Raw genomic sequence first — 25,894 nt, forward strand, 5'->3', positions numbered from 1 at the left:
ATCATTTGTTGACTAGCGACTTGAATGGTAGATCCCATGTTTTTACATTTTTTCCCCTCAATATTCATATCGCAATGATCACCCAGCATTTGCCTCCCGTATGTGTCTCCCCAAAGTCCCATAGGTCGTGCACTAATCAGCTGTGGGTAGTCAGAAAGGGGGGGGGGTCAATTATGTGCGCGTTTTCGATGCTGAGTCAGTATTGCTGCTCTTGTATTGACGATGTATGCTTTAGTATAGCTCACTGAGGCATAGGAGTGCGCAGTTGGAGTCAGCTGGGTTAGTCCGCAGCCAAGTTGGGTTGGGGTCAGAGTACTCAGTAGTAGAGTGCCTACGTGTGCTCCCAGGCATATCACTGAGAGGGCGCTAGGGGCATGACAGCAACCAATAAGCTGTGTGTCTGATCCACGTACCACGCGTTTGTAATCGGGTGTCTGGATGTACCTCCTGTGGTATGTGAGTGGTGTCACGTCCCTGCACCTCGCAGGTGGCATGTGGCCCCAAGGGATTGTCTCTTGGTAGCAACATAGTCTCTCCTGTATCTTCATTAAAAAAAGAAAAGAAAACTAGGAAATTGAGTCTAGTCCGGGAACTGGACCAGTAAACAAACTGTTCCCTATGCCCGTATATCGGCTGGGAGAACCGGGGGTTGGGAAAGGAGTAAAAGGCAGGGGAGGAGGGGGGGGAGATCACTGCCGGTTTCAATGCAAGGCGTCTATTGCAGGGAGGGGCCCAGCGAGGCCACATGTAAGGGGGGGGGGGGGAGGAAGCACGGCGGGGGGGGGGGGGTTGCAAGGCTCCTATCTCCTTCAAGTGCATGTGTGCGACGTCTGTAGTGTAGGGTCAGGGCTTAAGCCGGCAACGTGCGGGGCGGCGGCGCAGGCCAGCTATGTGGTGAGCCGTCTCCTGCCGGTGAACAGGCGGACGGGGGGGGGGGGGGGTCAGTGCCTTCCTCAGCGATGATGTCTGTCGTTGTCGCAGGCGCGCCAGGGCCAGGGCAGCAGCGCGCTGTCAGTGTCTCAAAGGCGTCCAGTGCGTGGTGAGGGGGCGGTAGCATCTCCTCTCAAGGTCGCGTGTCGAGTGTGCGAGGGGGGGGCAGGGGGGGGGGGCAGGCCTGGATCTTCTCCCAGTATCAGCCTGCATCACCATGATTATGTCGTCGCTTGGCTCATGTAACACCCCGTTCCCGGCAAGCGCGGTGGAACGCCTTTAGGAGGTCGTTCCAGAGCTGGGCGATGGGGAATTTGCGGAGTCCCGCTGTTTCTTCCCGGAGAAGTACCGTGCCCTCTGCACGTGCCCAGTTAGTGAAAGAGGCACGCCAATGTCGAACATGGGGGGAGGTCGCCGCCTTCCAATGCTTGGTGATCAGGCGTTTTGCTGTTATAAGCCCCATGTCCCAGAAGCGGGTCCGCACTTTGTTGAGCTTCGTGCGTTTATATAGCCCCAAGATGCATGCCTCCCACGTGTGTGGTAGTTGCTCGTCAGCGCTGCGTGTGAGGAGCATCACGACCTCGCCCCAGTATGTGCCTACCTCAGGGCAATGCCACAACATATGCAAGAGGTCAGCCCCAGTCAGAGAGCAGCGCGGGCAGGCAGCATCCGTGGTGGCGAAGTACCTATTTATCTTGTCAGGCGTTAGGTATGCGCGGTGCAGGATGTAGAATTGTATGATCTTAAAGCGGGGGCTGCGTGGGAAATATGTCGGTCCGGCTAATATCATTGCCCATTCCTTGTCGGTCCAGGCCCGCCCTCTGTCCGCTGCCCACCCATCGCGCAACCGCAGCGCAGATGGCTTCGAGTGTGCCTGTAGAGCCTGCGCCAGCCAGTGAATGATGTGTGAGCCAGTTCCCATAACATGGAGGTACTGCATAAAGCAATGCATCGGTGGTTCCTCCGTCACATCTCCCCAGTGGGTAGTGAGTGTACGCAAAAGGGACGCATGTAGCAGGAACTGGCCAGCTGGGAGTTCCGTGGCAGCAGTTAGGTCCTCAAAGGCGAGCAGTACTCCCTCAGCATACAGGTCACCCAGGGTATCCACCCCGGCCTGTGACCAACTGGTCAGACAAGTCACAGTCAGTACTCCTGTAGGGCTCGGAGTGCCTAGAATGGGCATGGTCGGGGCGTATGGCGTCACGGCCCGGGTAAGCTTCAAACAGCGTAGGAAACATTTGCGTGCCACCTCTAAGTGTATCTGGGGGGGGCGGGGGGTTCGGGCTAGGGGGTGGAATAGAGTATTTATTTGCGTTTGCGTCCAGGCAGCTGCGTCCGAGGCAGTATCCTCAAGGTGTCTGCCGCCTAGCCACTCCGACACCCACTGCATTTGCGCCGAGAGATAGTACAGTTCCATGTTGGGAACCGCCAGGCCTCCCAGTTCCGTTGGCATGTAGAGTTTAGTCAACGCCACCCTGGGTCGGCCCTTATTCCAGATAAGGCTTCTCAGTAGGGTCTCCAGGTCTCGGAAAATTTTATTCGGCACGTATGTCGGTACATTAGCGAAATAGTATAGGAGTCTAGGCAGTACTATCATTTTGATAAGTGCTATCCGACTTGGGACATTAAGAGGTAGGGTGTTCCAGAACGCGATCTGCGCCCGGACCGAGGCAATCGCTCTTAGAAGGTTCCCCTCTAGGACGTCCAGTGGAGTCCGATAGATTCGTATCCCCAGATATCGGAACGTGGTGGGATACCACTGCAGCCTGCCGCCGCCCAGTCGCACGTCGCATTCGGGCGTATCCGGGTGGAAGGAGTAAGCCCCCGATTTGGACCAGTTGACCCGCAGTCCCGACATCTCCTCGAAAGTGCGGAAGACGTCGGCCAGCGAGTCCGGGATGTTGGTGATATCTCTGACGTACAACAGTAAGTCATCCGCATATAGCGACACTGCATGGAGACCGTCCGCCAGTGGGATGCCCCAGTCGGCTCCCCGTGCCCTAAGTATCGTGGCCAGGGGCTCCATGGCTAGGGAGAACAGTAGAGGCGACAGGGGGCAGCCCTGTCTAGTGCCCCTGCAGACTCGGAGTGTGTCCGAGAGCAGCGCGCCCGTGCGTACCCGAACTGTCGGTCTGCCATAAAGCAATTCCACCATAGCTTCGTAACCACCACCCAATTGGAATTTGTCCATAACCGCTCCCAGGTACGGCCACTCCACCGAGTCAAAAGCCTTTTCCAGGTCCAATATCAAGCACCCCGCTCTAGGCCACCGCAGGGTGGCATACTCCTGCACTCGGAAGAGGCGGCGGATATTGTGGGAGGTGTGGCGCGTTGGGACAAAGCCATTTTGATCTTGGTGTACCAGCCGGGGCACATAGGGGGCCAGTCTCCGAGCCAGAGTGGAGGCCAGTATTTTGTAGTCGGTATTGAGCAGTGCCAGCGGGCGATAGGAGCCCACTTGCGTGCAGTCTTTGTCCGGTTTAGGAATGGAGATCAGGGTCGCCTCATTCAACGTCGGGGGCAAGGCAGCGTCCTCTAAGGCCGCGGCGTACATCTTCAGGAGTTCCGGGATGAGTATGGCCGAGCCTGCTTTGTAAAATTCGGCTGGGAGCCCGTCCGGGCCCGGGGATTTGCTATTAGACAAGTTAAATATCGCGTCGCGAACCTCGTCAGAGTCGAGCTGGGCTCCCAGTTCGTCCTGCTGCGCAGCAGTCAGTTGCGGCATCGGCAGGGGGGCAAGGTAGCCAGCAATGTCGGGGCACGGGTGAGGTAGCCGTGAGCGGTATAGTGCGGTGTAATGTGTGGTGTATGCGTCGTGGATCTGGCGCTGCGAGTATAGTAGGCCTCTCCCCTCCACCTGTATCGCTGCCACTGGGGTTGAGCGCGTCTCCTGCGATATCAGCCAGGCCAGTAACTTGCCAGGTCTGTCACTCATGTGATGTGTCCTTGCCGAATGTGCTGCGTAGTTAATGTCCTGGAGGCGCTCCAGGAGGCCCGCATGGACTGTGTGTGCCTCCTGGAGCAAGTCAGCGCTACCCTCAGCGGCCTCCCCCTCCCTCTCAAGCAGAGTAGTTTCTAATCTTGTGAGCTCGCTCTCTAGCTGGTGCCTTATGTGGCCCTGCGTCCTCAGGCAGTGGCCCCGGATCACTACCTTGAAGGCGTCCCACTCTACTTGTGGGGAGGACGCCGTGCCCGCGTTGTCCTCGAAATATTGTGCAGTGCATGTGAGAAGGGAGTCGCGAAATTCCGCATCCAGCAGCAGTGCCGGTTGTAGTCTCCAGGTGGGGACAGGAGGATGTGGTCGGTCCCAGGCCATGGTCAGAAAGTGTGGATTGTGGTCAGAGTGCGTGCGGCCCATGTATAGTGTGTCAGTCACAAGGGGTAAGAGGTCAGTAGTGGACATGAATCGGTCCAGGCGGACGTGTAAGCCGTGGGCGCCCGAATAGTAGGAGTAGATTCGCGTCCCAGGATTGTGTGACCTCCAAACATCATGGAGGTCCCACTGCTCGGCCCATTCCAGCAGTGCCTTCGTGGCCCCGCGTGTCGGTGCGCCAACCGGGGGCGGGGAGGAGCGGTCCAGCGCAGTGTCTAGTGTGCAATTGTAATCCCCACCCAGGAGCCAGGGGATCCCATGCCAGGGTGCCAGTATCGCAGAGAGGCGCGCCAGAAAGCCACCTTGATCAGTGTTTGGAGCGTACAGTGACACCAGTGCCATCTGGTGCCCATCAAGTCTGCCCTGTATCGCAACGAATCTACCCTCCCGATCTATCGTGGTGTCTGTAGCTGTCCAGGGGATCCCGGGGCGGACCCATATCAGTGCGCCTCGGGCGTATGAGGAATAGGACGTTGCGTAAAGCTGTCCGCGCCACTTGCGGCGCAGTGCCCGGACTTCTGCCTCGTTCAAGTGTGTCTCCTGTAGTAGTGCTATGCCTATCTTATGTCGCTTCAGGTACGAGTAAATCTGGTAGCGCCGAGCCGGTGTGTGCATTCCCCTGATGTTCCAAGTGCAAAATCTTATCTCAGCCATTGTGTTGCAGGCTGTGATTCCCCCCCGCACCCCCCACCCCCACGCCCCCAAAAAGTGCTCCCCGCTCGGTCCAGAGCCACCCTCCCAATACAAATGCGCCCCAAAGTGTCAGTGTTGTGTGTGGTGATCCCCGAGTAAGGAAACGGGTAGGGGAAGGGATGATAACTTGTGGCCTCAACATGGCTACATAACCTAAAATGCCAAAAGGTCGGCTACTAAACATGTTGCCGTCCAAATGCTCGTATGAGCTCGTAAACTATACAGTTCTAAGGGGTACTCTGTGGCTTAAGCTGTAACAGTACGATAAACAGAATTAACCATAGTGGATGCAGCATCCCTCCCGGGCAGGGTCAGGAGGCCATTACCGTCTGGCAGGTGCCCAGGTCTCATCTTTCCGCATAGCTACAGCGGCTCGTCAGGTATCGATTTGGAAGAGCAGGGCTCTCAGGGGGGGGACGAGGTCGCTCCTCAAACAGTTCGGCTGTCTCTGGTCAGCTCGTGTGTAGCTGTCTATCAGGTGATCAGTACTCAACAGTGAGCGATTGGGCCATGTGTGTATAGAACAAGCACAATACCTGGTCGGAGTTCAGCGTCTCCAGGCGAACAGGATTCAGCATAGTAGAGTTGCTTGATTCTCCCCCCTCTGTGGAGGCCTGCATAGCTTTCGCACAGGTCCGTCGTTCCCAGCGCGAGGAAGTTAGATTCGGCATGGGTCACTTAACCAAACAAGTCTGCTGTTTGCGGTGTGACGTCCGGAAGGTCTTCGGTGTGCTGGGAGTCTTGTAGGCCATAAATCGCCTCATCGTCGCTTGGGAGAGGCGTCGGAGTTGTGTCCGGGGCAGGGGACGGAGTCGGGGAGCTGCTGATTTCCACCACCCTGCGGAGGGCGTCTCGCTGTTCCTGCAGCATCTCGCTCGCAGTCGGGGAGTGAGCTGGTGGTTCCCTCGTCCTGGGAGGTGTAGGAGCCCTCCGTCTGCGGCGTCTCCGCGCCCCACGCGTGTGTTCCGCAGTAGCAGTTCCCTGCGCTCGTCTGGGCACATCCGGCATGTTCTCATCAAGCCAGGCCTCAACCTCATTAGAGTCCGTAAAAAAGTGCGTTTTGTCTTTCGCTACCACCCGTAGTTTGGCCGGGAAGAGAAGCGAGTATTGAAGTCCAGCCTGCCGTAATCGCCTTTTTACTTCCAGGAAGGAGTGTCTTTGCCTTTGGACCTGTACAGTGTAGTCCGGAAAAAACATCACGGTGGTGTTGTCGATCCTGATCTCACCTAATTTCCTGGCTTCCCGCAAGATCGTGTCGCGGTCTCGGTAGTTGAGGACTCGGAGGATTATTGGTCTGGGGTTCGAGCCAGTGGTTAGGGGTTTCGTGGGTATTCGGTGGGCTCGTTCCACCACAAAATGGGGCGACAGCACTCCCTCCGGTAGTAGTTCACGGAGCCAGTCCTCCACTCTCTGCGTGGGGTCCATCCCTTCCCATTTCTCCGGAATGCCCACCAGGCGGATGTTGTTCCTTCTCGCCCTCCCTTCTGCATCCTCCGCGCGATCCTCTAGAAATTCCACCCTGTTAAGGAGGTCCTGTATGTGTTTGTCCGAGTGCGACACCGTCGGTTCCATGGTCGCCACCGCTCCTTCCAGCGCTGTGGTGCGTTCCTGCAATTTCTTGTGGTCAGCTCTGAGATGAGTTAGATCAATCGCCACACCGTCTATCCTGGTTTCTAGAGAGTTGCGCGTCTGTTGAAGAGATTCCTCCATCCTTTCCACGGCCGCCAAGACAGAGTCCAATTTCGACGCCACGTGGTCGGCGTCCATTTTGGAAGGCGTTTTCGCCACCCTCCCCTTCACTGACATGCCACCTGATCCGGTGCGCGTTTTCACCCCACCAGACATGGGGTTGGCTGCATGCGTGGGCAGCAGCAGGGGCGATTCTTGCTCACGGTCGCGTGGTCTGGGTGGGGGCAAGGTCGCAGGAGACGTCCAAGGTGTGTCAGGCTGCACAGGTTAGCGACGTCGTCATGTTAAACCCCCACCGCCTTCTGTCCTCGGTGTGGTGCGGAAGCCTCGTGGGTGCACCCACTCCCCCAGCCTCCAAACCGTGGTTTCGTGGCGCGGATGTCAGCCAGGCGCCCAGGGGTCTGCAGTGTAGCTGATTTCCGTTTGCAGGAGGACGAGGCGCTAGGCCAGTCTTAGAGAGTGGGGGTCCGTCGCCCTCTGTAAGCGCCAGTCGTGTTCCACCAGAGCAAGCAGCGGTGTCAGGGTGTTCTCTGGAATATCGGTGCTGTGGGCGCGTGGGGGCTCAGTCAGCCTCCGTGGGTAACCGTGTCCTGTTGGCGTCGCTCTGTGGCCCTCCACTCGTGGTCCCAGCTATGATGGGGGGAGAGGGGGGTTCCCCTGCCCAGGCATCTGTTGCGTTTCTGGAAGGGCCTGCTGTTCTTCAGGTCCCCAGCCCGTGGCACCAGCGTGGGGCAGTATGCAGCGACAGAAGGAGCAGGAGAGGGAAGGCCGCATCCAGCAGACAGCGCCAAACAGCAGCTGGGCCTCACCGGGGAGCACAGGGGGCCAGGCAACGGCCGTGGGCGGGTGCGTCCCGACAGTGGCTCCGCAGCTCACCGCCGTCAGTCCCCTTTATAATGGGGGGGGGAGGTTACTCACTGTGTCGCAGTGTGTGCCCACTAGCTCCGGATAACACGCAGCAGCGGGAGGGCCGAAGGGAGGCCCCACTCATGCACTAGTGCCTTCGTGCTGCTCTCTCGCTGTAGCCTAGGTCTCGGCAGCAGTATGTAGGTGCTCGCTCCCCCTCGTCCGCTCCTCCGCAGGGCCGGCCGGCCCGACCCGCGTCTGACTCCGGACGTCTCTGGCTCACCCGCCTCCTCACTTGCAGTCACCAGGGCCCGGAGCGTGGGGGCCGGCAGTTGCGCCTCTGTGTGGGGTTCACCGCATCTGTCCTCGTTCGCCCTCAGTGGCGGTCGGGTCGCCTCAGGTGGGTCGCAGGGCGGGGCCCAGTAGGCCCGGAGAAGCCGCGGCCTCGCGTAGTGTAGAATCCGGCCGCGCCGCAGGCAGGCCGGCCACAACGTCGCCGTCGGTCGCGGTGCGGAGCTCCGCCGCCGAGTTCCGCCAAACTCGGCCCAGATGTTGCCAAGGGTCACGGGCAGACCCGCCAGAGGTTTCAGGTCAGGCAGGGCAAATGTTGTCGGAGAAATGGCCCAGGGTAGGGGAGCTCAAGCAGGAGCTCTACCCGAGCACGTCTTCCACCATTGCGTGCTAAGCCACGCCCCCCCTTGCATTGCCTCATAATCGGTTTACACTGTTGGTGTGCCTGGAAGCGTGGTTGAACAAAGGGGGAAGCTGCGGAGCTCTGCCTGGTACCCAGCCCTGCTGGGAGGGGTTTTGGTGCCGATGACTGCACAGGCTGGCCTAAACACACCGACTGTCTGGCAGCCTTTGTTGTGGCATGGCATCGGTGCGACCCACGTGCCTGCTGGTGAATGGGCTCACACCAGTCACAGCTGACAATTCTTTACAGCCACGCTGGCCCTGGAAGCAGTGGGACTGGTTACAGGGCTAATGTTTTTGCTGGATGTGTGGGACCTTTGTGCACGTCCCTGGGGTGAGTTGGAGATGACGTGCGTATGGAGCTATAGTGCTAGGCTTGAGCTCGACTAAACAAGCATTTGCAAAGCAATAGGTTTCACATTACTGAAAGTTTGACCTATTGGCAAACTTTCAGTAATGCGAGACCTATTGCATTGCACATACTGTTTTTATCTGTCTTCGGTTCTAAATTCACCATTAGCCATGAAGGCTATGTAGGGTCTTTTCCAACGGGATTTCTCTGTAGGTGTTGTTGCCCACACAGTAGCATCTAACTTCCTAGCATTTGCACAGTTATAATATTTAGCTATGTTGCAGGCAACACAGCTACAATCACTTTTTCTCCAGCATAATATAATTTTTAGTTTTTTTTCCCGTTATGTGTGCATTTACAGTCTTACACGACTGTTTCAAAAGCTTTGTAGTTTCGGACCTTAACATTTCAACATTCTTTAATGTTTAAACACTAGTTTACTTAGCTACAAGCTGCAGCTTTTTGTAAAAAAAAAATTTCCTTTTCCCATGCCGAGAAACTACATTTCGCGCACACGCTTTCATTGAAATGGAACAAGAACACAAATATTTACAAAATACAAATGACACAAAGGGTTGTAGTCGAAAGGTGCAGTTGACCACTCCCTAAAAGGCAGCCATTTGTGTCTTTTAAAGAAATGCTTTATCTTGCAAACTGTTGAAAGCAGTTTTATGGGTGCTCTAGGAAGGACACAGCCCTGTTAAATCGCATGCAGGAGACAGCCCTATAAAGATCAGGATGAGGAGTGAAAAACGGTCTATGTTTGTTGACCTGCTTAGCCATTTGTTTGAAACAAGCATTTGCAATGCAATAGGTCTCGCATTTTAGAGAGTTTGAGCTATTGCCATTGTAAATGACAATGTCTTTTAATGATGTCTTTTGAAATCTTGCAAGCTGTGCATAGAAACGCACTTTATACTTCTAGTCCTTGCTTACGATAAGCAAGGCTGGCAGTAAAAGAGGTGTAGTTCCTGCCAGCTTTGCTTCTCATAAGTAACTACTATAAGTACAAACTGCATGTTTAGGCACCGCTTGCTGGTTTTCAAAACACCTAAATAAAAGGCATTGTCATTTACAATGCCAATAGCTCAAGCTCTTGCAAATGTGAGACCTATTGCATTGCAAACGCTTGTTATGTATTGGGTTAAGTATAGCACCTCGCCAACTATCCAGCAATGAGTTTTCCATTAAACAGTTTTTAAAATGGGGATTAAGAAGTGTGGCCCATTTTCTGCAGCATTTTAAAATATCCTTGTAGAGATGCCGTTCATGCTGGGAGCTCCCGCAGCTCTAAAAGACCCTAAAATGTGTTTAATTGAAGCCTTGGAGAATGTAGCATCAGCCCAAGATTAAATACTTTGGATTGAACCGGCACAATCTGCTAATTCTTCAAGTGGAGGCTCCTGATCACCTTCCATTTTTCCGGGATTGTACAAATTAAGGATATATTGCGTCCACGGAGGGAGTGACTGCCGTAAATTCTTTTCGGTATGTTGATCTAATTTTTTTCTTTTTTTTCTTGAAAAGTTTACAAAATTTTGTTGGAACTTTTGTTTTTAGGGCCTCATGTAATTCTACTCAAGCCTGCTCCCCATTAGCACAAGCAATTTTCTAGGTTTTTATCCAACAAACCTTCATTGCCTTCCTAATCTAAGCTAATTATCTGGCAGTGGCAGTACCGCTGTGCATGGACCACCGAAGTTTATCTAGTTCACGGTTCAGGGTCCTTAACTCTGAATTATTGGGTTCCTTCTGAAGGTGGGCACTACCCATTATTTGGGGCTTGCTTGCCAACTTAATTTGGACAGTAATATTTGCCAGCTTGAAGTGGAGTGTGATCTATGTAAAGCCTCACTTTGTAGCACTTTTGCAAAATCTGTTGTGAATATTCCGTACTAGTTGTGTGCAATATAATCATTAATGGGTTTTATGTTCGTACTCTGGAAGATGACAGAAATATTACATATAAGGTTTCCCAATCGCTAGAGGAAGCATAAACATATGGCTGCAATTTAGATTATACCTGTAGCTCGGAATTCTCCAGTGCAGCTAAGCGTGCTTTGATATCTATAGTGCGAGAGTCCTATCCACTGACCCAACCGTCTCTACGTGGAAGGATCTCTTGGGGATGGGGGGGGATGTGGGGTGGGGGTTTGCTCATTCTGCGCTGTAAGTTGCATCAATGTTTGTTTTTCTGTCAAGAAGGAATACGTCTGCTGAGTTTCTCAACGTTGAAAAACAACGTATTTCTCTTCTCACTCCCAGAACTAGATGCACTGTATGTTTATGGACAGTGTCAACTACCACGCACAGCTGTACAGAACTTCAGTTTCCATTGTATACAATCCATCAAATTTCACACTAGTCAACTAGTCTGTTAGGTTATTAAACAAAATAACTATTTTGTTCCAATCTTAATTAACAATTTAAAAACATTTTTAAAATTAACAACAGTATTAAATAAGTCACTGGGTACACTCGTACTATTACAACTAATATTTTGGGTTGGATTCTTTCAAGTCTACGCTCTATAGAAACTCTATAGACATCACAGTTGGAAATTAATGTAATGGAAAAGTATTGTTTTGATGTGTAAACCCTACATGCATCCTGCCATATGTCTTCTTTGTTTGTATAAATATGAAAAAACTAGTAGATGCAACTTAATTTTGTATAGACCACAAAATAAATGTGAAGATATACAGATAAAATGCTTAAAGAAAATATTCCCAAATACAAAAGAAATTTAAGAAAAAATATATATTCAAACCAGGAACCTTACTTCTAATCGGGTGAAAAGGGCATATATTGTTTTAAAGTAGTACTGTGCTAATATGGTGCTTCCTCTTGAGACATAATACATTCTTGTATCGGCAGAAGGGTATTCACAGGAGTACCAAATTAATATGCTGAGAGTACCATAGTGAAATGGCATCTACTCTAAAGTTAGATATTAGCATCATTCTTTTATGGTCAGTACAAGACATTCATGGTTTAAAAGAGGTACCCTAATAATGCAGGTTTAGCTAAGTTGTGGCAAACTGGAGTTTCAGCAGTAAAGTGGATGGAATGTAACACAGCACCACAGTAATTTAGTATTGTATCTCCTGGGAAGCATTTTGACTATTCTGCTATTTGAGATATGTGAGGCATGGTGCTAAAGATATACATGCTAATCAACCGAGTAGGTTGTGGCACTTTCTGAAATCGATTAGCGTGGAAGATGCCTCATAGAACAAGGAACATAGTGGGATTTTTCCAACTTTAGCAACAGAATAGACATAGTACTGGTTCACTCTCAAGGAATTGTCATATTAAAGTAAGATCTCCTCTTCTTGTTTCTCAGTGCTCACTATCACATGATCTGAAACAAAGCAAGGATTCTTCCAACCGTACCAGCTCGAAGAGTGACCTGTCCAATGAAGAGCGCGGTGTGTCTAGTTCATCTAATATGCCAGGTAGGAGTGTTCTGGCAGAGTTGATGAATACACTCCACTCTTTTGCTGTGTACTCACTATTCCCACACAGACATGCAGCTGGATTGACCTGTCAAGCTCTATTTTGTCCTTTACATTAAACTACCTGGCTCAGACCAGCCTGCTCCAGTGACCTTGAGCTCTGTGCTCTCATCCTAGATCACCATGACTTGACAAGCCTGCCTCTGGTGGATTGTGACCCCTCTGCCTCTAATACCATGATGCACCAGCCTATCTCTAGTGACCTAGTGCTCTGTGTTTTCCTTACCTTTGTTTTTTAACAGAACGGAATCAATCTGCCCCTCGTGAAGCGCATTTCTGTGTCTCCCTTCTGTTAATAAAAGGACGGGACCAGAGATTCCCACAGTCCTGGCTCTAATACCAGAACTGGACCACCTGTCCTTGTGACCTGGAAGTCTATGCTCCCCTTCTTCTGATAGCAGTCTTTCTCTGGTGCACTGGGGCTCTGTGACCCTCTACCTTTAATCCCCGGAATGGATCTGCCTGTCTGTAGTGCCCTGAAGCTCGGTGTCCCCTCTACCTTTAATACTAGGGCTGGACCAGCCTGTCTGTAGTGCCCTAGAGCTCAGTGTCCCTATAATATGGGGAATAAATCAGCATAGTGCCCAGGAGCACTTGTGTTCACTTTTGAATACACAACTGAGCCCACCGGTGCTAGCAACCTGGAGTTACCTTTAATGACCCCTTCCTTTTACCTGGAAGGACAAAATGTGTATTCTCACTTAGCAGTAGTTTCTTTTCAGCCACTGTACAGAAACCACTCCAGTTGAAGACCGACAAAGGTGCTCTACTGAAGGAAGCAGCTCCATCACAGCCGCAACTATTTGAGATGCGGTCAGTTTTGGTGACAAAAGAGGTAAGATTTCCCCCACAAAGTGTGCACAGCTAGATACATGCTTACTCTGGTGGTATTTCTAATTTACAATTTTATTTTCTCTCCCCACTACTTTCAGTCTCACCCGGCATGCCCTGGGCCAGACTTTATGCACAATCTTTTCAATTTGGAAGGCCACAGCCCACTGGTCCAGCATTACCTGCAGCAGCGGGATGCCCAGCAAAGTACCGGACACGACAGGCTGATCAAGTGGACAGCGATCCAGAAGCCCATGTCATATCCTTTATAGATGCAAGCTTGGTAGAGGCGGTACAGAGGGTGGAGAACTGTCCGATAGTTGTTCCGCATGTTGTATGTCAGAATATTGTTAGCAACAATATCGTCTGATGGGAATACTGTGTCCTAAATTTTGTTTGCAAAAATATCGTTCTGTTGGGTATAAATTTTGTATTCTTAACTTCAATAGGTAATATTTTTGTAAACGATAATTAGGACATAATGTCTGTCACTCAATATTTTGGTTGCAACATTCTGATACCATATGTGACCCATGCAGTCAGCTGGGTAGTTGGGGATTGAGTTGGGCTGTTCAGTTGAAATACATTAGCTGCCAAGATGGGCTGGTCACTGTGAAAAGCTTGAGATTCATATGTTGCATCTGAGCAGTATTGCTGTTACCACCCTTAAAGGTTAACCTGTCCATGTGATGATTCCCTTTAATCTATTTGCCATTTCCTACATTTATTTTAGCAGTGGCTCTTTCCCAAAGACAACAGAAAGCCTACGTGTAAACGAATCATCTACACATGTCTTCTCCTTCCTCTATTCACCTTAGTAGTGCCCCATGCCCAGCGATGAGACCTGACACAATGCCTCCTTGCCCTACCAAGAATTCAGAGGCACAAGGGTATTATATTCAACTCAAGCCATCTTTATTTCAGCCAAAGGCTATAAATGAACACCTTTAAAATGCATAAAGCATTATAAAAGGATCTTGGATAAAAGAATAAAAACAAGCAGAGAGCTAATATTCATATCAAGATAAAACCTTAAAATAATTTTATATAGCGACAGGAGGCCTTAAGTACTTGGGGGTGTTTTTGACAGTTACACCCACTATAGCTTGGGAACGCAATATAGTGCCGGTCTGGGACCGAGTTCAGATGGAAATTAAGTTCTGGTCTCGCATGCCCCTCAACCTCTATGGCAGATCGGCTATCTTCAAGATGCTAGCCCTCCCGTGCCTGTTGTACCAGCTACAGAATTATCCCTATTCGATTTCGCCATCATGGTTTCGGCAAATAAACTCGGCACTGGGCCGGTTCCGGGGGGGGGGGGGGGGGGGGTTGTGCGAGTGGCCTTGCGCACCTGCTTTTTGTCTACGTACTGTGGGGGGCTAGCGGCGTCAGATGTTTTGTCCTACTACCAGGCATCCCATCTTCTTGTCTTGAATGAATGGTGGTATGGAGATAGGGGTGACCCAGCATATGCCCTCGAGAGATACTTGATGGACCCGGATACGATACATACGATTTTATACTCGGCGCGGCTACGGAAGGGGTTGCCCAGGGCTACCCAGGTGGTTTTCCAAGTTTGGAGACAAGCGCTGTGTCGTATGGGCTGGTGGGGTAGGCTGACGGAGGAGACCCCGCTCTGGCATAATGGGAGGCTGCCGGCGCTGGCGTCACTGCCGGGTTTCCGAGGCTGGGATTCTATTGGAATCTCCACACTTGGACATGTCCTGAAGGGCACGACACTTCAATCCTTTCAGGAGCTCAGCGAGGAGTATTGTATGCCCCGAACGAAGTTCTGTAAATACTTGCAGTTCCGCCATGACCTGGCACCCACGCTGGAGGGACTGGACTCCTTGCCCGAGTTCAGCCCGATTGAGGCAAAGGTGTTCATGGGAGATTTGGCAGAGAAAAAGATTTCCCGCATCTACCAAACACTTGTCACGCATTGCTCCTCCTCTTTACAGTCTCTGCGGGACTCTTGGGGGAGGGATGTCGGGGACCTAGAGGAGTAAGATTGGCGAGAAGCTCTTGAGGCCCCTAGGGGAGCAGCTATAGCCATGCGCTTGCGTTTTATCCAGTTTAAGTACCTACATAAGGCGTATTATACCAGGGAGAGACTGTGGCGAGCGGGTCTGATTGAATCCCCTGCATGTCTGAGATGTGGTCATGAGGTGGGTACTTTCTTTCATATAGTATGGAGCTGTAGTGGCTTGGCTGGATTTTGGACTGGGGTGTGGGACTGCTTGTCCGAAGTGCTGGGCTGGGATCTGCCTCGTTCCCCTAAACTTGGGCTCCTTCACGTCCTGGAAGGCGTGGGAGGCAATGTATATAAGAGGCACCTACTCTTACTGGGTCTTACAGTTGCAAAGAGGGATGTGGCACAGGCTTGGAAGGACCCCCGGGCCCCCAAGGTAGTAGTATGGAAGAAGGGCCTTGATTTTTGTATGGGGCTAGAGAGGCCGATTTTCGAAGCCAGGGGGCTGCCCTAGGAAACACTACAAAATATGGAAAAGATGGGCAGACTACAGGGGAATGTGGCTGGAACCGCCAGCACAAATAAGAGACACAGAGGGACTGGGTTGAAGGGGGTGAGGGGGCAATATCGTACACACCGTTATATGCATGCAAACCTTTCTACTGGACTACAGAGACATTGTGCCGGGGGGGGGGGGTTCTGGGTTGGGGGGGGGCCACAAAGGGGGGTTGGTGAGTGGGGAGTTCGGGGTTTCGTCATAAAATGGTATTTGGATCGCTGACTATGCTATGTTATATCTACTGTGGTTCCTCCGGGGTACGGAGTGCTGCGTTTGTGTGCGGTCAACCAATAAAAAGAGTTGTTAAAAAAAAAAGTGCACATTCAAATCTTGAGACAGCGAAAACAGTACACTGTCTAGTATCACTTTTAAGTATTCTGAACACAATCTTATATTCTCTTGCCCCCAGGTTGCGAGAGGATTAGTGTTGAATTAGTATAGTGAAACATGCAAGTACATTTTAAGTGGTGGATAGGTTAGTCAGTTATTTGGATTTGGAATGATAGCAGAAGGATAGAGGAGGACGAAGGTTTGTATTTATATAGCGCTTGTTGACGCACCCTATTCAGGAAGCCTACACAGGATTAGTGGTGAACTAATATGGTGAAATATGAATTAATTTCAGTGGTGGATATTAGTCAGTTACTTGGAGTGAGAAGGATAGCGAAGGGATAAAAGGGGAAGAAAGATTTGCATTCATATAGCACTTGTTACCCCTGATGGGTGTTGAATCGCTTTTCTGGCGAGTAGCACGCCACTCCGGGACCCATAAAGGATTACTGTTGAAAATAAGTATAGTAAAAAAAAAATGAAGTAATTTGAGTAGTGGACATTTTATTCAGTTATTTGGGTAGTATATTAGTATAGTTTATTATGGAATTTGAGAAGTGAACATGTTAGTCTGTTAATTTCGATTGAAAAGGATAGTGGAGAATACAATACAATACATAGTGGGAGTATCCACTTCCTCCTGTAGCCATGATAGACTGGGCAAAAGAAGATAAGATGTTAAACTGTTTCTACCTCTCCGGGACAAAATGAACAGGTTTTAACAAGAGCAGGGTTTCCACTTTTCCATGTGGCAGTAAAAGCACATGTGGGTAGCATCCATAGGCGAAATTTAATAAACAGAATCCTAGCCCTGTGGGTGTGTGTGTGGGGAGGGGGGACTTAATTTCATCCAAAAATGGCTTAGAGTCTGCAAATCAGCATGCTGCGAAAAGGCTTTTTACAGGACTTGCTTTGAGATGGATGCAACTTCTGTTGGTGTCGACCAAAGATTACCCAGCCCAATCTTTCTCAGGCGATCCCTGACTGACTTAAGCCAAGAAATCTTACTAGCCCCTGGGATTTTGGGGATTTCCGGGACTGTCCATATTCTCTGCCAGTACAATGGGAGTTTCAAGGCTACTATATCATTAATGCCCCTTAGCCCATAGTATAGCCGCAATGGGTGTAGTGGAGTACTTGCTGGGAGATTATGTAGGCTTCTCATAAGACGATTTTCTACTTGCACAGAAGACCTGACATCTGCTTTACCCCATAGTTCAGCTCCATGTAAGGAAGCACCCAGTGCCTGGCACCTACATATCTTGAGGGATGGAGTAATTAGGCTATATGTGGATGCACGAAAAGCCCTCAAAGTAGCCCCACAGTATTGTTCAAGTTTAATCTTGCACTTTTGGATGTGCGGTAGGGAATCAAATCGTTCAGAGAGAGTCACCCCCAGGTAGTCAAACACTCTAACCTGTTCCAAGCATTCCCCATTAAGAGCAGGAGTTCGACTGGATGATGAGCAAGGATTAAATACCATATATTTGGCTTTCTTCAAATTAATCTTCAGCCCACACTGTTTGCAAAAAACCTGAAGTGGTCCAGACGTTTTTGGGCAAACATCGGTGTTCTGGAGAGCAAAAGGGTATCGCCCGCAAACAGGAGGACTGGCACTTAATGGCCCTCCAAAAGTTGAACATCACCGTCACAACTTTCTAGATGAGATACTGGGCTAGGTGTACGACCATTGGAAATTGCGACTCGCAAATTGCGACAAATAGTGAGTTGGAATTTGCGAGTCGCAAAATCCAATGTCCAACAGTGTCTGAGACACTGTTTGCGATTCCCGATGGGGTCGCAAATTGCATGCCTCATGCATATTAATGAGGCTGTCGCAATTTGCGACCCCAATGGGAATGGCCAGCACTCTCCGGGATGGTGGCCTGCTGGGGTCAGCAGACCTCCATGTCTGGGACTGTTTTTAAATAAAGCAGTTTTTTTAATGCCGCCCATTTTCGTTAAAGGAAAACAGGATGCATTTGAAAAATAAAAATGAAACTTTTCAGTTTCATTTTTTAAAGGGAGGCAGCGGTCCCTGGTACCACTGCCTGCCCTTAAAACATATTTGCACATGCATTTATGAAGGGGAAGAGAGTCCATAGGGAACCCCTTCCCGTTTGTGAGTGCTTTACCATCCTGCCTCACTCCCCAATTTACAGGGATGGAGTCCGTTAGCTAACCCTGCGGTCCGCGCCTAACCTGCGTATAATTATTTGAATGCAGCCTGGTGATAATATTGAGAAGATAGGCAGGGACACCCAACTCCGCCAAAAACCTCTATAAGGGTACTAAATCAAATGCTAATTGGAGGTCAACAAAAATTACATAAATACTTCCTCCTCTCAGCAAAACATACTTCCAGTATAGCATTTGGAAGTGAAGGACCTGTTGTATTGTACCCATGCCTTCTCTAAAGCCTGCTTGCAGTGGGGACAGAACATCTGCATCTACCATTCATTCAGTCAGCCTGTTCAGGATAATATGGCCGAACAATTTTTGGGCACTACCAATAAGACTGACCTGTAGTTATCAGGAGGCGATCTACAGCCTTTTTTAAGAATAGGGATTATCTCTACCCAAGCCCAAGTTGAAGGCAGGGGAGCAACAGCCACTAAGGTGTTGAAAAATAAAACAAAATAGGGGCACCAAATATCCTTTAAAATCTTGAACAAGTCACCAGGGACTTTGTCCAGAGCTTTATTGGGTGTAATCATATCAACTGCCTTGGGGATTTCAAGGGTCGTTATAGGATGTATCAGCTGCAATGCTATAGAGTGCTCATCATCATCAGCTAGGGTCTGGCGTAGACCACATCTACAGCTGGGTCTATGCCATTCTCTCCAGAACACTGGTTAGGCAGTGGTTGATTTTTATCCCCAGCATGCAGCTCGGTGAAATGTTTGACCTAATCATTGGCTAGTATATTAGTCTCAAGTGCAGAAAGGCTTTCTAGACCACCACCAGCTGCCAGACGCCAGAAGGTACGGTAATCTCTACTTTTGGCTGCATTCAGCATTAAGGCCCATCTACTGCATTCCCATGCTCTTTTAGCTTTGGTGGTGGTGTCTTTGTAAAGATTCCGAGCTGCCCGAACTTCAAATCTGTGCCCTAATCTAATAGTTTCCAACAGTCCATGCTTAGCTTCCTTACAGGGCTTGGTGTATCAGGAGTCCTCCTAATTCCTAGTTTTAGCACCTCGAGATCCCTTGGTGAGTAATGCCCTGAGGGATGCAAACATTATATGATGCACTGACAGCCTCCAGGAGGTCCTGGCGCTTACTGGGTACTGTTCCACCTGCCACTGCTTTCAGTCCTGCTATTATAATATGTAAGACCCTCTCAAGGGTTTCATCTGATTGCACTACCATACTCCACTTGTGTCTATGCCGATTACTAACTTGGACCAGTCTCTGATCTAAAATTGCATTAGGGCCTATAAGGAGAAAATGACCCAACGCTGCCAGTGTAAGGCTCAAAGCATTGTGGGCACTGACCTGCCTCGGAATTACCACCACATCATCTAAAACTGGCCAAAGCTTAATATCCAAAAGAATATAATCTATCAGGCTGGAGCAATGCAAGCGGTTAAATGTATCTTTCCCTTCTTTGTCAGATTTGGTTCTCCCATTAGAGGTCTGAAGGCCAAACCTGAGGGTGAATGCATTTAACTGCAACACTGCAGCAGACCATCATTTCACAGGTGCTAATGTGAGTCCCGGGAGCTCCCAAACACGTTCCTCCTTGATACTAAGGTCTTCACAAGTGGAAGACAAAGGTTCAGATTTACTGTTAAAATCACCTGCAACTATCATGTAGGGATTAGCATGCACATCAGCCAGATGGGCTGGGATCAGCTCAAATACATGGGACTCATCTCCTTTACTCCTGGGTTTGCAATACACATTTTACAAATGGAACACGTCACCTGAAGGGGATGAAAAGGAGATGCATTGGGCTTCTAGGGTGTTCGAAAGTACCATCTTCTGGTAAGGGCCCCTACAGCATTGTGTGTCAGGAAATGCCAGCGGGAGGGTACCTTCCTACACATACTATGGGAATGCCCAGAAATCACAAGGTCCTGGAAGAGAGTCACTGATACCATGTCTGAGGTGTTGGGAGTGCCGATACCCTTGGACGCTAAATAGCTTCTACTAATGATGAAGGGGGACTCTGACTGGTCCAGATATGTGGGCATTTGGTTGGCTCTTGCAGCGTGGATAGCTAAGCGAAATTCAGCCAGGGGGTGGGAGCGTCCTTACCTCTGACACTGGAAGAGTGGAGGCAAGATCTTGACTGGTGCCAGTGGGCAGAAGAAACCGTGTACAAAAGTAGGGGGGTGTTAAGAAGTGGAAGGAAAATATGGACACCCTGGCAGAGGTACAGGGGGACTTGCATGTGAGATGACGTACACCAGCCATAAGTGGGTGGAGGGGCACTGTGTTGTGTGGCCTGGGTGGTGCTACTAGCTACATGTATTTGTTTTGGGGTGCAGGTCCCTCTGGAGAAACAACCCTTGGGCTCTCTTATTGTTTTATGTTCCCTCGGGTTGATTCCTAGCATTGATGTAGTGTACTCAATTTATTGTATGTCACTGCAAGCCATTTGTGTGGTGTATGGTCTATTGAGCAATGTTAATAAAAAGAGTTAAAAAATAAAAATTACCATCTTAACTGTGCTGCAAAGTGTAGTCTTGACCCAAAAGGTCAAAATGCCCCCAAAGCCCTACCTCTACCCGAGGGAATAGCAGGGACAAAATAATGTGCATACTCTGCGCAAAGTCGCAGGGCCATTGTCCACATCTCTTGGAATACACAAGTATTAAACAGGTCTATAAATGAACCCCATAACGAGCAAGTGAGCTTAAAAGCTAACCAGGCAACATTCCAAGAAATCAGCTTTGTAAAGTTAGGAGGGCTGGTGGTGGGAGGCTCTAGATCGAACGTACCTAGAGCTATTGACCGGATAGAGAAAAGATCATTATGTTTGGTTGATGCTACACAGACATCAGTATGAATATTTACTGGGCTAGAATGGGCAGTTGTTGTTGACTTAGGGACAGCTGACATCTGGCAAAAATTGGTCTGGATCTCCACCCTGGCAGGTCTATTGGATTGGATGAGGGAGTATCCTAATTGTTGTTTGCAATTGGGCATCAATCCTTGGTTAAAGGTAGAAGCCTATTAGAGGTAGAAAAGGCCACTGGAGCAGGACTGGTCGCCCTATAGGTAACAGGACCAGAGGGACTCCACCTCACCGACTGGGAAGGAATATAAAAGAAGCCAAGGGGGACAAAAGAAATGTAATCTCTCTGTAAACAAAATTTTGCAAAGCACAGCCAATCATCCTTTTAGCAAGAGCGGTAGTCCTACAATTATTGACCATTTAATCCCCAATAATGTTTTTGACCATTGGTCCAACCCATCCCACCTTCCTCAATAGCAGGATATCCTTGTATTCTAATAAAGAGAAATTAGTATTGGATGCCAACCAATAACTTACTTTGTTTTTAAGGTAGGCAAAATTTTAATTGCTAGAGCCCCGAAGAGAGGGAACACCACTGAGAACAGCAACATAAGGACAGCAATCAGGAGGGAGCTTAAGTAGAGGAATCCTAAGACTATTGGATTCGCGAGGGGCAGAAATGAGCCTTTGTTGAGGCTCGCTGCGAGGCCCTCTGGCCACCCCAGCCATAGACCTGATTTTGGGGCCAGCGCTCAAAGCCGACCTCCCAGGCTCTCCGGGCTTGACTGAAACCAACCTTGTATGGGGATGACCACTTGACTCCTTGCGGAGTTGGCCTGGTCCGTCACCACACCCAGATTTAGGGGGATGCCGCACAAATAAGGCAAGAATCATCCTTGGCCAAATGGGTGTTAACAGGCGTCTGGTTTACTACTGGGGTCTCCCGCCTTACCATAAGCTTTTGTGAGTTTAGCTTTTCTATCAGGGGACACACACATTTCTAAACCAATAACTCAATTTGAGACAAAACATCGTCCCAGTCATTATGAATGATCGTTTTTGGGAGCAATGAAAAAGAATTTATCGACTTGTCAGGGTCGTTACTTCATGAGGGCCCTGGACTGGGAGGGCCAGAGCCCCGGTGCTTTGATGTCCACTTACACTTAGTGCAAGGACTATTATCGCTGGAGGGGGAAGCATTGGGAACACACCGAGGGGGGATGCAAGCTTAACCAAAGCCTTTTCCACAGATGTAAGAAGTGTTTCAATGGGCCCTTCGGGTGACGCATTTACAGGTTGGTTGGTGGTTACACTAGGGGAAGATAATAAATCATCAACTCCTACACCATGATCCCTGAATAGTCGTCTTTCGGCAAGCTCAATCTTCTTCGAGACAACACCTAATGCCTGGACTAAGAAAGAGCTCAAAGTTGTATCACTTGGCTCGGGAATAGATGCAGGGAGCTTATACCTTACTGCTTTCCTTTGAACCATAATTGCAAGAGGCCCTCAAAGAGATAACAAAATAAACTATAGAGGCCAGACCCGACCTATCCTGATATGGCCTACCAGTACCGGAAGACTTGGTAGGGAAAAGGGGGTGGTGATGAACAGAGTGTCTGAATTAAGCAGACCACTCTTACCCAGTCCAAAGATCAGGGCTTGATCCATCACCGTTATTTATCTCACTGCCCCATCCCAGCTCAGAACCTGGCTATATGCAAATTAGTCTGTCCCTGGCCCAGTGCATCATGGGAACAGGGCAGACCAAACTGCAAAGCCAATTCTTCACCAGAAGGAAGACTTGGTAGAGCTCAAAACAATTCTGTTCATCCCACATTTGCAGGCTCACGAAGTTGTAACATTGGCAATTAAACCCTATCAGCGGCCCCCTCAAAGGTCCCCAAAGTCACCTTCCACCGGGAGCTACAGTAAGAAGATAAAAGGCCAGACTCACCGGGGCCAGGTGTCCCATAAGAAAGGTGGCTTGAGCTTTGGAGCCGAGACCAGCAGGGATCTGCAGTTTGGATGTATAGAAACATGCAAGTAAGATGGTAGTCCGAGGCCTTCTCCAGCAAACCACATGGGGTGACCTCGCCCTGGTGCTTCCTGGCGCTGACGGATGCAAGATGGGTCCAGGCTGCGCCTTTGCCCCCGCTGCGGAGGCTTGCTGTGCCTTGCATGCAGTTAATCAGGCTCAGGTGCTGGAGAACAGGGAATATTTGTGTGACATGTAGTCTGTCCCCAGCGGCAGCAGGTAAAACCTGCGGTGGGTCCCCCCTCAACAAATACAAACAGGCAATGTCCCTCAGTAAGGCTGTGCAGGACAAACACTCTCCAGTTCTCCAGAGTGCAAACCGGCAGTATTCTAACTCGTCTTCATGCAGAATTCCAACAGGTACAGCCCTATGGGTATTATATTGATTTCAAGTCTACCTGCACAATGAATTCCACAAATGCTAACTCAAATGGGGGGGGGGGTAGACTGGGATGGGGGTGGTCAGTCAGTCAAACACATGGGGAGGGGCTAGCGTTAACCTCACCAATTTCCTTAACTTTCAGAGACCACCCATTCCGCTGAAACTTATGCAAGCGTGATCCGCCGAGGCTTCAGGCGCCTGCAACAGTCAGATATTATGATTCAGGCCCTCTACCGCAAGCGATTTCGTGAGAGTGCTGCTTTCAGCCGTCGTCAGCTGGAAACAAAGAAAGACTTTCTCAGGTAAACAGAGCAAGCTAGCACCCCTCTACCATCTCCAGCATCATCCATTTTAGTAAGTGACAGGGCCAAACCCTAATGCTCACCAATCTAAGTAAAGGAGCAGAGTGGACACCCAGCTATGTGGCTCACGTGGTACACAAGTGTAGACCTAGGCTCCCTGAACATTTACTACTCAATTTGTGTTGAATTCTGTCTAGACTTTATGTTAAATAATCTCTTAAGATGCTAAGTGTAGCCTCTTGTAGTGGGAGGTCTTTTTGAATCTACAGAAGTCAGCTTATTTTCTGTACATTTTCACTTCCTTTCCAAAGATACATAAAGCTCAGTTAATTCTCTTTTTTTAACACTGTGTATAAATAACAATATATTCAATGTAAGTAAGCTGCCATCAAAACTTGGGTGTAAGGATGACTGCAATGGACACCACAGAAATAGAAGAAACACTAAAATAGAAGCCACTGCTTTGCATCAGAATAGAGTAGCCATCTTTGAAAACTGATAAATTGCACATTTGAAATGCACAATTGCAAAGTAGGGCCCACTAGTACCCCTGAGGAAAACACATGGACCTATGAAGGGATACAGTGGGATAGATTCTCATTGGTGCATCTTTTTGCTGCAGGAAGGAACATCTCATCATGTCGAAGAAGAACGAGATGAAGCGCCTCAGCCAGCTGGTGTTTCCTGTTTCCAAGGTTGGGAGCTCGCATTAAAAAAGTTTTATGGGTGCACTCTAGGTTGCAGAGATGAAAGAGTAACTGCCTATGTTATCTGAGCCATGGGTATACAACAGGAGACTCTGAGAAAGTCTGGATGTTCAGTTGTACTTGGTGCATGAATCATAGGCTTTGGTACAAATTAGTTAAAACGAAACAGAGGCCATCAAAACTCAGAGTGGTACCCAAAAAGGGTGATAACACTCTGACTCATTGTCAGTGGGAGGGTGTTTTCCTCACCTAGCATTACTGGGTACAGGAACATCAGGTCTGGTTTACCAGGCGCGTTTCCGCACGCCGTTAAACAACTCATTGGTCCGCATGCATTTTTAATCTGCTAAGAGTTGGTGGAAAATATATGAGGTAAAAACCCCGGAATATATAATCTTTTTGTGGGAAAGGACCCAGTGTTCCTTAGTCTGCATGTTATTCCCCATACTATGTACTTTAACGAGTAATTACTGGATTTATGGAGGGTATGAGGTGAGATACAGGCCAAAGTTGTTATTTCTGGCACATTATCCCCCACAATCCCAGAATTCCAGGCAAATGGAAATGGAGACTAAAAAACAGAAAGTGGTACTGAACCAGGAGGGCGTTATCCAAGTGTATTAATCAAAACTGGTCCTAACAGGTATCAAATACAAACTTGAAGCTATTAAGGAAAGAATGCAGAATATGTGGATCGGTGGTGCATCACAAGTAATGACCCCACTCTCTGCCCTCCCTTCTGACGAATCAGTCTGGGCTCAGGGAAGTCATGAGTAATCAGGGTGTAGTTGTTGCACAGATGGTTTGGTTTGTGTATGTGTAACTGGTGTAAAATGGTAAAAGGAAGTGAAAGGTTTGCAACTAAATTGAAACACTGGGACTTGATATACATTCTGAAAATTTAGCCCTTTTTTCCAGTCATGTACATTTATCATTTTTCCAGAATTGTGTCATTTATAATTTGACATACTTTTTGTTTGAATATCCTTTGCCTTCATAGTGAGGAACTTGGATATTTGGAAAGCACTAAAGCATTTCTCTTGTTGTCTAACTATGTCAGTTAGGTTAGAAGCCACTCCTCCCTAGCGGCTATTTTAGATTCATTTTCCTTCCTAAATGATAGGATAAGACACTGTGACACTTCTGCATCTCCATGTACGCCACCCTTCCTGAGTTAGAAGGGGGAATCCTGATTTCCAAACTAAAAATCATGTTGTTTTACCTTACTTCCCATTAAAACCTTCTCCATTCTAATGCAGGTTAATGGGGAATGAAATTGAAGAATGAAATTAGCCCCATTCATTCACTCTAAATCGCTCAGTTTGGTGTTTCAAAACCTTAACATGCATGCTCCTTAGAGCAAGTTATAAAGCCAGCATTTGTGGGAGAAAATGTGCAGGTAGAATTTTCATGGAGATGCATCCAGGGAGGATGGTCCTGCATTTTTTGTTCTGAGAAAAATCTAACTTCATGTGTGAGGTCTTCAGTGGGTTCTGGAACTTTCTTTTCAACTATGAAAAAGTTAAGAAACCTTTTTAGGTTTCGCCTGGGGCACGGAGCTTTAGCTCCGCACCCAGGAGAAATCTGATGTCTCTACAGTGTACTGCTTAGTCCCGCCCTCTGTTCCATTGGCTAGCTCCATAAATGGAGGCTAGCCATTGGAACAGAGATCTGTCCAACCCAGGAGAAATCTTATGTCTCTACAGTGTACTGC

General features: G+C 49.0%; 1 protein-coding gene across 1 annotated transcript in view; it reads left to right on the forward strand.

Annotated features, from left to right (window-relative positions):
• The window catches only part of FAM227A (family with sequence similarity 227 member A), a 102,979-nt gene that overhangs the window by 49,535 nt on the left and 27,550 nt on the right, over positions 1 to 25,894 (forward strand). The window contains exons 12-16 of the mRNA XM_078683601.1: positions 11,923 to 12,034; positions 12,817 to 12,929; positions 13,027 to 13,183; positions 23,320 to 23,473; positions 24,096 to 24,168. Coding sequence (XP_078539727.1) covers positions 11,923 to 12,034; positions 12,817 to 12,929; positions 13,027 to 13,183; positions 23,320 to 23,473; positions 24,096 to 24,168 — 609 coding nt within the window. The remainder of the gene's footprint in view (positions 1 to 11,922; positions 12,035 to 12,816; positions 12,930 to 13,026; positions 13,184 to 23,319; positions 23,474 to 24,095; positions 24,169 to 25,894) is intronic.

Source organism: Lissotriton helveticus, chromosome 1_1 (assembly GCF_964261635.1).
Source record: "Lissotriton helveticus chromosome 1_1, aLisHel1.1, whole genome shotgun sequence".
Taxonomy (NCBI): Eukaryota; Metazoa; Chordata; class Amphibia; order Caudata; family Salamandridae; genus Lissotriton; species Lissotriton helveticus.